A 14,972-nucleotide genomic window follows, 5' to 3' on the forward strand; every position below is an offset into this window, starting at 1 on the left:
CCTCTACCCTCACTAAAGTTGCCCTTGCAATTTTAGTTTTGATTGAATAATGAGATATCAATGCACTAATTTTAATTTTAGAAGTTTTATTTTACTAATGACAATTCATTGGTTAATAGATTTACATATGCTTTACTTATTTATTGAATTCTTACTTTTCCTTTGCAAAAATTGCTATAATACATTCTTGATTTCTGTTAGTTTTTAGATCAATTGTTTAATTTTATTTATAGCATTGCAAATGTAATCTTATTTGTTGTTGACCTATATATTTATAAGTTATAATTTTAATTCAAGTGATTATTTAGTTCGTAAAATCAAATGAATATTAGATTTCTTTATTAGTCGTTATTATTCTTGCAAAGATATTTAGGTAAAAAGATATTTTGAATTATAACATGAAGAATGGAGCTAAAGTTTCCACTTATAAATAAAAGTTCAAAAAAAAAAAAAAAAATCTTATTTCTGTTAACTGACAATTATAAAGAACACTTTTGCCTCACAAACAATTCATTAGAATATTCATAATACGAATTTTTATTTTTTAATTTTTATTATAAGACTAAATACTTAATGCTTATAATATATCCATTTAAAATGTATTATACTATAAATGCATCCAATTAAAGGTTGAAGCTAAGTTTATCGTGCTTTGTAAGAGTTCGAGATTTTATTTTTGACAAATTTTTTATTATTTTTTAAATAATTTTTTGATAAAAAAAATATTTAGAACTAAAAATTTTTTAGCAGAAAAACTGTTTTGAAAAACTCCCTGACGAAGCCTGAAGAACAGCCGGAAGAAAATACCAAGAACTCTCGTCGCATAAAAACACTGCGCTACAGGTCCAAACCCTTTCCTCTCAACAGGCGGTCTCGACCCAACGCGCCAAAAGGAAGCAGGAGATTTCACCGGCGAGGGAGGATCGGCGCATTCATGGAGGACATAGGCGGTGGCGCAGCCGCTTCTGCCCCGGCATCCGTGGCTCCTGATCCCGATGGTCTGGATGGCGTCCGCATGACCTGGAACTCCTGGCCCCGATCCAAGGTCGAGGCAAGCAAATGCGTCATACCCGTCGCTGCCTCCATCTCCCCGATCCGCTCCTATCCCGACCTTGTCGTGCTCCCCTATTCCCCGCTTCGCTGCAAGCCTCCTTGCGCCGCCGTCCTCAACCCTTTTTGCCGTGTCGATTTCCCCTCTAAGATCTGGATCTGTCCTTTCTGCTTCTCTCGAAACCATTTTCCTCAACATTATTCGGCTATCTCGGAAACCAACGTTCCGGGCGAGCTCTACCCACAGTGCTCCACCGTCGAGTATGGCCCTGCTCCATTTGTCTCCGGCGGAGACCAGTCATCCGCGCCCCCACCGCCGCCTCCTATCTTCCTCTTCATCCTTGACACCTGCATCATTGAGGAGGAGCTAGGTTTTGTCAAGTCTGCCATGCGCCGTGCAATCGGACTTCTTCCGGAGAACGCCCTCGTCGGGCTCATTACCTACGGCACGCAGGTGCATCTCCACGAGCTTGGATTCTCGGATCTATCCAAGTTGTACGTCTTCCGGGGAACAAAGGAGATCACGAAGGAGCAGATCCTTGATCAGCTCGGGCTCTCAGTGGCGGGAAGGGCAGGGGCGCCAGGTTTCCCGAAAGGCGGCATGCCGCAGGCGAATGGATTGAACCCTAGCGCATCTGTTAATAGGTTTTTGCTGCCAGCATCGGATTGCGAATATACGCTTAATGCTGTGAGTTTTGACTTGTTTCCTGCTGTTTTTGCTGCTTGATTGGCGTAAAATTATGTTTTGATTGTCATTGGAAATTTGCATTGGTTCTTGTTCTGGTAGTTGTTGGATGAGCTGCCGTCAGATAAGTGGCCTGTGGAGGTTGGGAACAGACCTCGGAGGTGTACTGGTGTTGCCCTGAGTGTTGCGGCTGGATTGCTGGGTGCGTGCTTACCTGGTACCGGGGCAAGAATTATAGCTTTGGTAGGAGGACCATGCACGGAGGGCCCTGGAATGGTATGAACATCAATTCCATAATTTATATCCTCTACTTACCTTTGATATTCAATCAATCCTAAATCAGCAAGGAAGCATCTCTTCTTCTATGTTACATTGAAAATTTTGACACAGCGCCCATGAATTGTTTTAGGTTTTGGTAGGCATGGAATGAGTTTAATTGAATGGCTTGCAATATTGGTTCATGGCTTTGTAAGATTTTGTAGGATCTACACAATGTGGTCCACTGGAATCGAGAAACCATTTTATGTATATGCTTATTTGGGAATTATAGCTTTAGTCTTTTAAATATTGGTTACTCAACTTCCATTTTCTTGAGTTTTTACCTTCCTAAAGCTGTCTTTTTTTTGTTTTTTTTAAGAAGCAAGCAATTACATTAATAAGAAAAAGCAAACAAACAACCTATAAACTAGATTCCTCCTTTAACAAGTTAAAAAAGGAAGAAGAAACCTTATTCAGACTAAAATCTTCCCAAATAAAAGAACTAAAAAGAACAAAGTTAGCACATAAATTCGCTAACTTATTGCTATTTCTACCATGGTTTAAAATTGCATATGAGGATCGCCTTGAGGTCCGCCTTTGCGTAATTCCAGTAAAAAAAGCCTCGATACTTACGCCTCAAGTTTTTTTTTTATGAGGCTTGCGCCTCAACTTGGTTGAGGCCCGCCTCACCTCACTGGCATGAGGCTTACACCTCATGCTATATATATTAAAACTTACATAAATCTTGAAGTAGATGCTCGACATTGGACTCTATAGGAGAGGAGGAAGGGGAGAGAGCAGTTCACCTTAATCATGATTCAAATGAAGAACCCCTTAGTGATGACAGTGCTGATGACTTATGAGTTCTTATGTGATATGTCATTGCTATTTATTTTTGGAAATTGGAATTATATGTTAATGAAAAGAATACTGGGATTTGGGAAAGATAGAATTTTGAGTTGAACTATATTTCATGTTGTCTTATTATTGAGATATTTTAATTTCACTTCATATCTTATATTTTTTTTATGTTTTATATTATTCACTCATTAGTATATAAAAAATTTATCATTTTATGTTTACGCAATCTTTTGATTTTGAGGCTTACGCCTCAAAACGTAGGCTTACGCCTCGCCTCATGAATGAAAAACGCCTCAATACCTGAATACGCAATTTTAAACATTGATTCCTACCTATACAATTGAAAATGAGTTGATTAAAATCTTTGATAAAAGCTAGATCTTCCACCTCCTGGACACCATTATTCAAAGCCCCTTTAAGATAACTAATAATGTTGTAATTGTCGCCTTCAATGATAATTCCTTTGTATTTTAACATCCAATCTTTTATGACATCCTTCAAAGAATGAATAGCTAAAAGCTCCAATTGTGAAGTATCCCAATGAATACATGACTTCCCAAATGCCAACAAAAACATTTCTTTGCAATCACGAAAAACCCCACCAATTCTAGCTTTATATGAAGAACATACCAAAGCATCAGCATTAACTTTTAACCAATCGGGAGGAGGAGGATGCTAAAGATTAGACAATCTAATCGACTGGTTAGCATCCCAGTTGCTCGAGCTGAAGCTACAAGCTTTTAAACCAAAGAGAAGCTAACAACATTGGCAGCAATCACAACCGAGCTCTCTTCCGTTCCTTCATGAATGAATTTATTTCTAGCTTTCTCAGAGAGAAATACAGCATTGCAATAAAGATTAACAAGCAAACTATTATGCAAGGCAGTGAATTACAACCACTTATAGCAATCTTCGAACTTATTGAACAATGGGATTCCAAAACCCCATTTGTTTAAGTTTTGAAGAACTTCTTTCAATTTGCTGCATTTGATTGCAACATGTTCTACATCTTCATCTCATCATAGCATCTAGGACAAGTAACGATATTTACCAATCTCCTGTAAGCTAAAAACTGTCTTTTTTAGTTGGTTATGTTTAAACTTTGTAGACATATCGGAAAGTATTGGTAATCCCAGAGAAGGTGATATTAATGAGTAGAAAATTTCACATCTTCTATGTTGATAATGTATATGAACACGTTAACCTGGCATTAAAGTAGCAACTGAGCTTCATAAGGTGATTCAAACAACCTACTTGGAAGCTTAGTTTTAAGGTTGGTTGGATCAAGTCTTTTAAAGGTACATCTTTAATAAGCTACATTTCGTGAGAAATTGTGTTTCATAGGAGTTGCATATGAAATAATTTTAAATATTACGGGCATGCTATTTAGAGGATTCTTAAATGTGTTTGATGAATATCACTACTGAGAGTTATGACTAAAAGCCTCTTCATGTTATTTTAAACTTGATGGTGGTCAATGGTTACATGGAAGTCAATGGTTTCTATAAAGTTATGGTAGTTACTAAATCGTCTATTTTACTTTAGCTTTTTTAAGTCAGATGAACTATTACTGCACTTTTGGGATTTTTAATCACTATTCAAAAAAATGGTAACCAGCTTATTTTTATGGTACCTGATTGGTTAGAGGGCACAAAACACTGATTTTTTATGCACTAAAAGTGTTATATATAAAGTGGATTATGAGATTAGAATTTGGTGCGTTTGGTACATAAATGTTGAGATGGAGTTCAGGGATGTGTTGCATATAAATTTGTACTGAAATATAGTAAGACTGATTGTATTTAATAACTCATCATTTCATTTTGCAATAATCAATATAAATGGGTAGCATTTTTGCACAAAATCAAATCTTTTTTGATTGATACAACTAGTTGTATTCTTGTTGCATTGTGAGAGATCTTTTAATATTGAGTCCTATATTTATTTGTAGGATCATATTTATTTTTTTATTTTATTATCATTTTTAAATTTAAAATAGTTAATTATTATTTTGGACATGTTTGTCATTATTTAAACCTCAATAAGTCTTTAATATCATAGTAAATTATAGATACTATGTGTAATTGATGATGATCTGTCATGAAATTAAGATATGACCTTTCTTTAGATTATCCTTGAGGATAATGTTTCTCTTTTTCTTTTAGCCATGATGTTTTTTCCATCTATATCTTTTCCATTGCATCCCTCTTGAAGTGTTCATTTATCTTGCTTGTTATTCTACATTCCCAATTATTCCTTTGCATTGGATTCTTTGCTGCGTTTAATCAGTTTGTTAAAAGTTGAAGTTCTTGAAATTAAGGCTATATTTAGAAAGTAATTTTGCATATTGATTTTGATGTTTTAAGAAATCGTGGAACACCAACTTGTCTTCAAGTCAATTTTTTTAATCTCTCACTCATGTCCTCCACAAAAATTCTCAAAAACTCACCCACATTTTGTCCTCATCACACCAATGTGGGTGGTGCAATCTGCACCTTTAGGACCTCTTTTTTAAAATTGTTATTATACTATTTGTAATATATATATATATAGCATTCAAAGCTTTCTTCCTCACCTTCCATAGTTACCACCTTATTTCATCGTCTCTTTGGCCGCCTGCCTTCATTTCCTTTAGAAAATTTTAAAATGTTTAATATGAAAAAAAAATTAAATTTCAATTTCAATTTAAAATTCTAATTGAATTTGAAGATTTGTTCCAAGCTATCCTAGCCTCCCCATTTCTTAGGCAATCATTCTATTCCTGTTCTCCACAATTCCCTCAACCTCTTAGTATCCTTTACAATTTCTACACCAAAAAATACAAACTTATCATTCAATTGTATTTTGAATACAAATATGAAATTCACTTTTGAATTTCAAAAGCTCAAATTAAAAATTTGGATTCAAACTTTCATTGTAATCTTTCAATTTTCCCTCCATGATTCATTTTCCAAATAACTTGACCAATCAAACCTAGTTTGCTTCTCCAAAACTAATATACTTCACCCTTTTCTAAAACCTAGGCTTGACCACTCAAACCTAATCATCCTAGTTGAATTTTTCCCGACTAAATTGTCTTAACCCAACCCATTCTAGTTAGATTTTACCCAACCAAAATTACTTTACTTTGCCCAACCATAAGCTCAAATTAAAGAAAGGCAAAGTCAACTTCAATTAACCAATATTTTTGTAAAATCCGATCAATGTACATGAAGAATTCTAAGTTGTAAAGATATATTTTTAAGGCTGTTATAATGTTCTTGAGGTTGTATGACGAGGGTCTTATATTAATATTGCTAATGATAGTATTGTTATTCCCTTTTACTGTAGAATGGATTTTCTATTCATGATGCTACCTCATGAGAGTTTCGTATTCATCATTATTCTTTGTGATTGATTTTATTAGTTGAATATTGTAGTTGAGGAATTCTTGTTTTTCCATCAAAAACATTTCAACTGTGCACCAACAACATAGGGGAATTTGCATCATGCAATATGCCTTGTTTCCATGATTGAATTTTTTCTATATTAGCATAGTAATGGTTAATTATTTTATGTTATTTGTTAAGTGTAAAATAGTCATTTATCATTTTGGATATGACTGACATTATTTAGATTTTAGCAATATTAGATTGTCAAAAAAAAAAAAAGAAAAAAAGCTGTTATTATATAGATTGGGCTTAGGTTATCAATGAAGACTCTTGATGGAATAGATATATGACTTTTCATCTCAAGAGATGATTTCTCAATCTTTCTCGTAGTCATTATCTTATTTATTTCTCTCTTTTTATCTGTGTCCCCCTTCATGAGATATTCATTACTTATTAAAAAATCTCTTTCATAACTTTTTCGCCTTTGTTCTTCCAAACTTTTGATTCTTTATCATGCCCAATATAGCTGATATGTTTAAATTATTTATGATTCATATGAAGTTGTACATAATGATTACCTATATTTTCATTATATTGGATTTCAACATGAAAGTCTTTGGGTACTTCAATGTTAGTGCATTTACCTACATATAGCACTATATTGACTGCCTTTCGTTCCTTGATGGTGGCAAATATGCTCATTAGCTGCAGATATTTAAATCATTGTGTCATGCCAAGTCTTTCCTTCCATTAGATGTTTTTAGCGATATGCCTATGACACTCTATCACTTAAATCATGATATGGTGTATCAATTAAGCATGTTTTCTTATTCCATTGATCTTGCAATAAATAATTATAATAAATATGAATGACAAGCATTGACACAGTAGCATCTAAGCTAATGGGGAGAGGTTTCCAAATGAAAGAAAATTGCAATATTGAAATCAATTCTTCAAGCATAAATGTAATCTTTATCCTCCCCAAGCCATGTGGCATACAAGATATATATCTTGTTGATTTCTTTCCTCGCAAAATAGAAATTAATGGAAAAATTAAAATAGAAAAAAAGATTTGCTAAAATAGAAAAAGGTAGACAACATGGTATTATTATGTAAAATAGAAATAACATATTTGAATTGGTGGAGGTGTGCTGTCCTACATTAGGTTTCTCCTACTTTAGAATCACTCGTCTCGTGTGGACTAAGCTGTGTACTGGAGTCATATGGTTGGTTGTAGGCATATATATTGGATACTTTGAAGGTTGGAGTGATATATACGCTCAATGCAATAGTGGCAATGCACTCATTATTGTTGATCTTCTTAGGAGTTTCTATAGGCTCAATCTGGAGCAGTGCTGGTAGGGTAGTGTTCTTTGTGGAGGCAGACCATTACAAGGTCATATGAACCAAACAACTTGCAACACCTGTGCGCAACAACAAATTCTTTATAATGGTTTTTGAATTTGCAAGCTTTGTCTGAACCTCTTGCAGTAGTGTAATGAATGAGCCATGCTTTAAATGAGCTTATATTTATGGTTGGGTAGCATTATGACATCGATAGTCTAATTCGGTGACTTGGTATAGATAATGCTAAATGGGCTTTGCCCAATGGAACAATTGGGCATTGAATTGTAGGTGAACTTGGCCTACCAAGAACTTCATGACACTATTTTGGATTATCACATATTCCTTAGTGTGCTATTAATGACTTTGGTTTTGGCCCAATTGTTTTGGGATTGTAAACTGCTTAAATGAAAGTTCGGTTGTAATCACTTCCAAAGCTCTCACCTAAACCAATTGATAAATTTGACAATCTGGTTGGATGTGTGATTGTAAGGGAGACCATGTAATTGTATGATCCCATGGAACAAAAGGCGGACAACATGGAGAGCGTCAAAGGTCGTTTTACAAATGATGAAGTGCATTATTTTGAAAAATCTGTTGATGATGACTATGATAAAATCCACAGCTCATTTGGGTCGTAGCAAACCCAATACAAAGTCAAGACTCGTATTCTCCCAAATAGAATCTAGAACGGGTAGATGTTAGTATAATATGATATTTTTGGATGTCCCTTCGTAAGTTTGACGTGTCATATATTTTTCAATGAATGTAGAGACATCCTTCCAAAATTTAGTCCAAAAGAATCTTCTTTGAACTTGAGATAAAATTTTATCACAACCAACATGGGCAGCAATCCCGCTTGTGTGTATCTCTTTAATATGTTGCATTCATGCGGACTTGTCAGGGATGCACAACTGATTACCTTAAAAAAATAATGTATTACGAATTGGATAGTTTTCTGTTGGGTGTGATGTTTTGCACTGCAACCATGGAGTGTAGAAATCATTGTCATTGCTATACATGTCCTTGAAGATTCAAAGCTAGTGAATTTTGTTTCTAGCGTTGCTAGAAGTTTGGACCATGTGAATTATTTTGAGTTCAATTTCATATGTTGACATTGTGTTTAATTATATAACTGAACTTTTGTAGGAATAATACATGACGAGTCTGCATTCAACTCAATTATTTTTGTGAATTGAGAAATTGCAAGGCTTGGTGGTTGTTGCAGAATAGAAAGTCTTGGTGCAAAAGATAATATTCCCATTACTTGAGAGGAGGGATGACTGCATGTAGTTCTTGCTCATAAACTGTCCATTTTGATCTTTGAGTGCTTAAGTTCTCACAAAAAATTCAATAGGCTGGCCTTCTTTTGGGAGGATGACAACAATGCTGCCAATGGTAGCATCCTAGTCAACATGAAATGGGTTGTCGGAATTGGGAATGCCAAGAAGTGGTGTCGTGCTCAATGCATTCTTGATGGTTTAAAAATTGTTTTGTTTCTGACTGGACTAGGAGAATTGTTTTGATTTCAGACGGTTAGTAATAGGTGTTATAATCACGTTGAAGCCTCATATGAATCAGTGATAAAGTTTGTTGAGCCATGGAAGCTACGAATGTCAATGGCGGAGTGTTTGCCAATGCTTAATGGCTGCAATTTTTTTTGATAAAAAAATCAATAGGCCAATGCAATGGCTACAATTTTCTTTTGATCAAAATATAATGTTCCCATTGCTTGAGAGGAGTTATAATTGCATGCAATTCTTGCTCATAAATTTTCCATTTTGATATTGGATTGCCTAGTTTCTCACTAAAAGATTCAATTGGATGGCCTTTTTCTGAGAGGATGACCACAATGCTGACAACGAAAGAATCTCGCTCGACATGAAATGGGTTGCCACAATTGGGAATCGTTGGACTTGGTGTCATATTCAATGCATCTTTGATGGGTTCAGAATTGTTTTGCTTCTCATTGGACCATGTGAATTATTTTGAGTTCAAACAATTAGTGATAGGTGCCATGATCATGTTAAAGCCTCATATGAATCAACAATAAAGTATGTTGGGCCATGGAAGCTGCATAATGGCTACAATTTTCTTTTGATCATTTTGGATTCCCATAGCACTAACTATGAAGCTGTGGAAGTGGATGCTCAAGCTAACAAACTTGCATTTGAAAAAGTTGAGATACAATTTGTGTGTGGACAATAAAAACTATATTCTTGAGATGTTGTAAATGATCATCAAAAGAATCTTTATAGACTAAGATATCATCGAAGTATGCTAACAAAAAAATAACCCTTTTAAAGCATAGATGTGATGGTTGTGTTGCATTAATCAAATAGCATGTCCTTCCACTAGTAGAGGCCTTTACAATATTGGAAAGCTAGTTTTCACTCATCATTTGCCGGATGCAAATTTGGTGAGACTTGCTACACAAATACAATTTGAAAAATGTGATAGCACCAGCTAGCTTGCCCAACATGTCCTCTAAACATGACATTTAATTGTTTTCTTATTTATTGCTCTATTGTCGACACACTTTACACCAACTTCTGTCTTTGTTTTGTTACTACGAAAGCCAATGAAATGCATAGGCTCAAACCCTTATAAATGAGTTGTTTGTCCAACAACTCATATGTTATTTTTGACAAAATGTGATATTCTCTCAAATCTTATTTGTAGTGTGAGAGGTTAGGAAATAAGGCATCCAATGTCAGGTCAATTTGGTGGTGCTGAACTGATCAAAGAAAGCTGAGACAATAGTTCCATTGGACTGAAGTTTTCAAGCTTCCTAAGGTAGAGATGAACACCTTAGGTAGAGGAGCAGTATAGATGGGTTGTGCTCTAATATTACTAAGGCAAAAAGGGAAGATGATTCTTTTTTGTGTATTAAGAAAAGTAGTTCCAAAGACTACAAACAAAGATGAATTCTCCTTTACATTGCTAGCAGTAGTTTAGGTTGGTGGTGGAAAGAGTTTGAATTTCCCATCCATTCATTCAAAGGAATAGGCATTTGGGTGGCATTCATATATGCACTCTTGTCAAATCATCACAATCGGCTGAGTATACGTCACACATTCATGTCTAGTAGGTTGCATAGGACTTCACACAGCTTATTTTTTGATGGAGAAAGCTATGTGACACATATGAGAGATGAGTATGTCGATTGCTTTTTACATCCAACTAATTTTGTATGAAGGTGGATGTGTGTGGCTTTAAGTTGCATTTCTTGAATAACACACTATGAAATTATATTCTTAGTGCATTCTATATTGAATTAAAGTTTGCAAACCTTATCATTGATGGTACATTTTGTTCAAAGGATAACATGCCTTTGTGAAGCGATTGGTTGGCATTGAGTGATGAAGAGCTTCTCTAGAATACAAATTGGATATATTGTTGAGTTGAAATTGATGGTTGGTTTCTAGGAATTGAGCAGAAGTTTTGGAATTGCAATTGTGTTTGATCGTTGTGCAGTTTTCAAAATGACATTTCCCGAGAGGCTTGAGATAATTATAACCCTTTCTTGTAAGAAATATTCATATTTGGATTGAGATTACTTTGAGTTTATCTTTAATTTGTCTTGAATTGCTTCCTTGAGACTGTCAAGGTACCGTGCATCCAATTGATTGTATTTGCTTAAAGTATTTCATCCTCTAAGCCATCAAATTTCTTTCCTCTATGCACTTCCTTTCAATTGTTGTGCCTTGGGAGCAATATTGATATTGCATATAGACCATTTTCTTGAAGTCATTCGGCAAAAAATATCTTCACAAAAATTGTTTCATTCTAAATAGCTATGGAATCATCTCTTACCTTCTCGACGATGTGATTACAACAGTTACATACAACATGCGCATGTCGCCCCTCATTTCAATTTGCACGCCACGTATTTGCTACTCTAATAGGATTTCCGTATATTAACTAAAAAAATGTATTTTATTTGAGTGTTCCCAATTGAGTTATTTTTTGATATGTAGATGCCCATTGAAGAATGAGATTTTAAGCTTCACATACAACAACAACATCAAGCCTTTATCTCACTATGTGGGGTCAGCTGCATGAATCATTTTTCTCCATTGTGTCATATTAAGAGTCAAATTCTCATTTAAATCTAATAAAAAAAATTCATTTCTAATATTTTCTAACCAAATTTTTTAGGTCATAAGCCAAATTTAATACCTCTATTTTCCTAATCGGGTCATTGGAAGGCTGCCGTTTTATGTGACCAAACCATCTAAGGCGACTCTTTCTAATCTTATCTTCCATAGGAGCTACTCCAACCTTTTCACGTATATGCTAATTTCACATCCTATCTCTAAGAATAGCCACTCATCTACTTGAGTATCCTCATCTCTGGCAACACCTAACTTAATATTATGCTTCTCTTTTAATGGCCAACATTCTGCACCATAAAGCATTATAAGTCTCACCACCATCTTACAGATTCAAGCTTTACATGAAATATATTATTGTTCCATTCGCAATGACCATTCCAGCTGTGTGGTGGGGATTCTATGTTTATTTTTTCTTCATAATCCGAATAGGTGATGGGCATCTATATTGCCATTAGGGAGCTCCAATTGTTTTTAGGGGTGTCATCGAAGTGGTCATCATGTATTTTGATTCACCATTGGTGTCTCACGGTTTACATGTAGTTGTTTGTCCTATTGGTTTAGTTGTCGAATTGGGGTGAATACCCTCCCACACCCAATTGCCTTGCCCTGCCCCGCGCACATGAGATTCTATAAATGTCATCTCATTTCAACCAAAAAAATGAACTCGGTGGTGAGTTCATTCATCCTTTGCGTGAGTTTCAATTGAGTGGCTCACTTCAGGCTTCAATCATTGTCAATAGCTTGCCTCCATCTACCATAACTCCCAACTGTAGGGCTCTAATACCATAGTAGCACAGAGACTAACAGGGAGAGGCGAAAGAAACGAAAAATGCAATACTAAAATCAATTCAAGCCAAGGTGTATTATGTATCCTCTGTCGAGCATAAGGCATACAAGATGTCTTGTGGATTCCTTTCCTGCCTGCAAAATAGAATTGCAGTGCAAAACAAAAAAGATTTTATAAATTAGAAAAAAGGTAGGTGGCAAAGTAATATTATGTTAAATAGAAATAGCATTATGGAACGAGGTAATGTAGTGTGGTGCCCGGCATCACACACCTTTAAAAGAATGCCTGATGTGTTGGTTTTTAAAATATGTTGCTCTTAAATGTGCTATCTTAGTTATAATTTTTTTTACTTCCTATAGTATACAGTTCAGTTGTACTTTTTCTTACTAATGTTTAAAGATTAAGTTTATATATATATATATGGGATATCTTTTCAGTTTTCCTTTCTTTCATTTAGGGAAATTGAAACAGAATTATTTGGCTTATATGATTATTTGATGATATTTGACTTGTAGATTGTTTCTAAAGATCTATCTGAGCCTGTCCGATCACACAAAGATCTTGATAAAGATGCAGCTCCACATTACCATAAAGCTGTTAAATTTTATGACAGTCTCGCCAAACAGCTTGTTAATCAGGGTCATGTTTTAGATCTATTTGCTTCAGCGCTTGATCAGGTGCATGCAATTTTCTTTCTTTTCTAGTGAAAAGGTTTTTTGGTGAAGGTGTTTTAAAATCTTGTTATTTAATTTACTTTGGAATTTCTTGGTTATGGAAACTTGTACCATCCACCAATTTCCTAGATATTGGGGTGAGGGTGACAACACATCTTCACAATAATACTGTCTGCTCTGCTGCTCATTGTCCCCCTGCTCATAGTGAATAATTATTATTTTTTATTCTTTTATATATAAAAAAATATTGAATAAGTAGAATGCAGACAAAAATGAAAATATAGGGGAAGGTCTGTTCATTCCCTTGTAGTTATAACAAGAAAATTTTTAATGGCATTTATAAAGTATCTTGTATACTTTTCCTATTTATTAATAATTCTTAGATCAAGAACTAGTTTAGCGTAGGTTCCCTTTAAGTGTCGCTTAGCCAAACATCACGGCATTGCCCAATGAAGATGCTGAAAAGACAGCTTCCTGGGCAAGGTACCTCAGAAAGCTGCAATGCAGAGGCCAAATTCCTCCTTTGGCCGATGAAGCCTTAATTTCTTGACTGGTATTAATTTCCAGTGGTCTAATGCATACTGTTTTTTTTTTCCTTTAACTACATTTATTTCAGGTCGGGGTTGCAGAGATGAAAGTTGCTGTTGAAAGGACAGGTGGTCTTGTTGTCCTTGCCGAAAGTTTTGGGCACCCAGTTTTTAAAGACTCTTTCAAAAGAACTTTTGAAAGTGGCGAACAGTCTCTTGGCCTCTCATTCAAGTGAGTTTTTCTGCATCTTGTTAGTTTTACCTAGAATGGCAGCCTACTGCTCCAAACAAGCATTTGATATTCTGAATATGATTGCTGTAATAGGCGATTGCCATGGGCTGTTAAACACAGAAAACTGTCTAAATTCATTTGAACGAAGTTTTGTTATCCATTTTGTTAGACCGGTCCAGCCGGTTCACACGGGACCGGTCCAGCGAATGGAAGCAAAGGGTTATGTCTCCTGCATACCACATACCCCATAACGCATACCGCATACTGCGCAAACCTACAGGAGCAAAAAACAACTGTTTAGGAAGGATTTTGAAGGGCGTTTAGAAGGGAAATTGAATATAGGGACTGTTTAGAGATTTCCTTTTGAATTGTATACATTAAATAGTTTGTCTTCCTAGGGTTAGGGCATCTTGAATTTGGCTGAAATTTGAGATCTCATAGGATTTCTTTGGGATCTAGCGGCATCTAGATATTTGGGAGAGATCGATCCTCCTCTCGAATAGAGCAATTGTATCTTATTATTTTCTTTGGTAGTTTATTTTCTTGCAATAAATTAATATTTTTTTCTGGTTTTCATTGGAGTTTGGAAGTTTTCTCGTTGTTTTTTTCTGAAATTGATAGGATTTATTTAAAATCTTCAAGTGTTTTCTATCAAATTGGTATCATAGCAATTTTGGGATCATCATGGGCTGGTTTTCTGAAATTTCAGCGGCGATTTTTTTGTGATCGGAAGATGGTTTTTTGCTCAATTATGAATCAAGATCCATAATTTTTTTTATGGTGGCCAAGATGGTAGATGCTTTGGAGGAACGCTTTGAAGGGGAGATGAGTCAAAGAAAAGCTACGTGGAAGATCAAATCTCCTCCGTAGAAGACAAGGTTTCGTCTGTGGAAGACAGTTTCTGATCTTCATGCGATGGTGAAGAAGTTATTGGAAAATCAATTTCAAATGGCGGCATCGAAGGCCAAGAGACCCATGGGAAGAACTATGAATTCTTATTTTCATAGGAGGGATGATGAGGTGGAAATCATGGAGGAAAGAGGTAGAAGGTATGGAGGGAGGCAT

General features: G+C 35.3%; 1 protein-coding gene across 1 annotated transcript in view; it reads left to right on the forward strand.

Moving 5' to 3' along the window:
• The first annotated feature begins 763 nt into the window (after positions 1 to 763).
• Positions 764 to 14,972, forward strand: part of LOC110115985 (protein transport protein SEC23-like) — a 33,362-nt gene continuing 19,153 nt past the window's right edge. Inside the window, exons 1-4 of the mRNA XM_020849410.2 lie at positions 764 to 1,738; positions 1,838 to 2,011; positions 12,990 to 13,151; positions 13,765 to 13,907. Coding sequence (XP_020705069.1) covers positions 935 to 1,738; positions 1,838 to 2,011; positions 12,990 to 13,151; positions 13,765 to 13,907 — 1,283 coding nt within the window. The 5' untranslated portion in view covers positions 764 to 934. The remainder of the gene's footprint in view (positions 1,739 to 1,837; positions 2,012 to 12,989; positions 13,152 to 13,764; positions 13,908 to 14,972) is intronic.

This window comes from Dendrobium catenatum, unplaced genomic scaffold, assembly GCF_001605985.2.
Source record: "Dendrobium catenatum unplaced genomic scaffold, ASM160598v2 fragScaff_scaffold_1034, whole genome shotgun sequence".
In the NCBI taxonomy this organism is placed as follows: Eukaryota; Viridiplantae; Streptophyta; class Magnoliopsida; order Asparagales; family Orchidaceae; genus Dendrobium; species Dendrobium catenatum.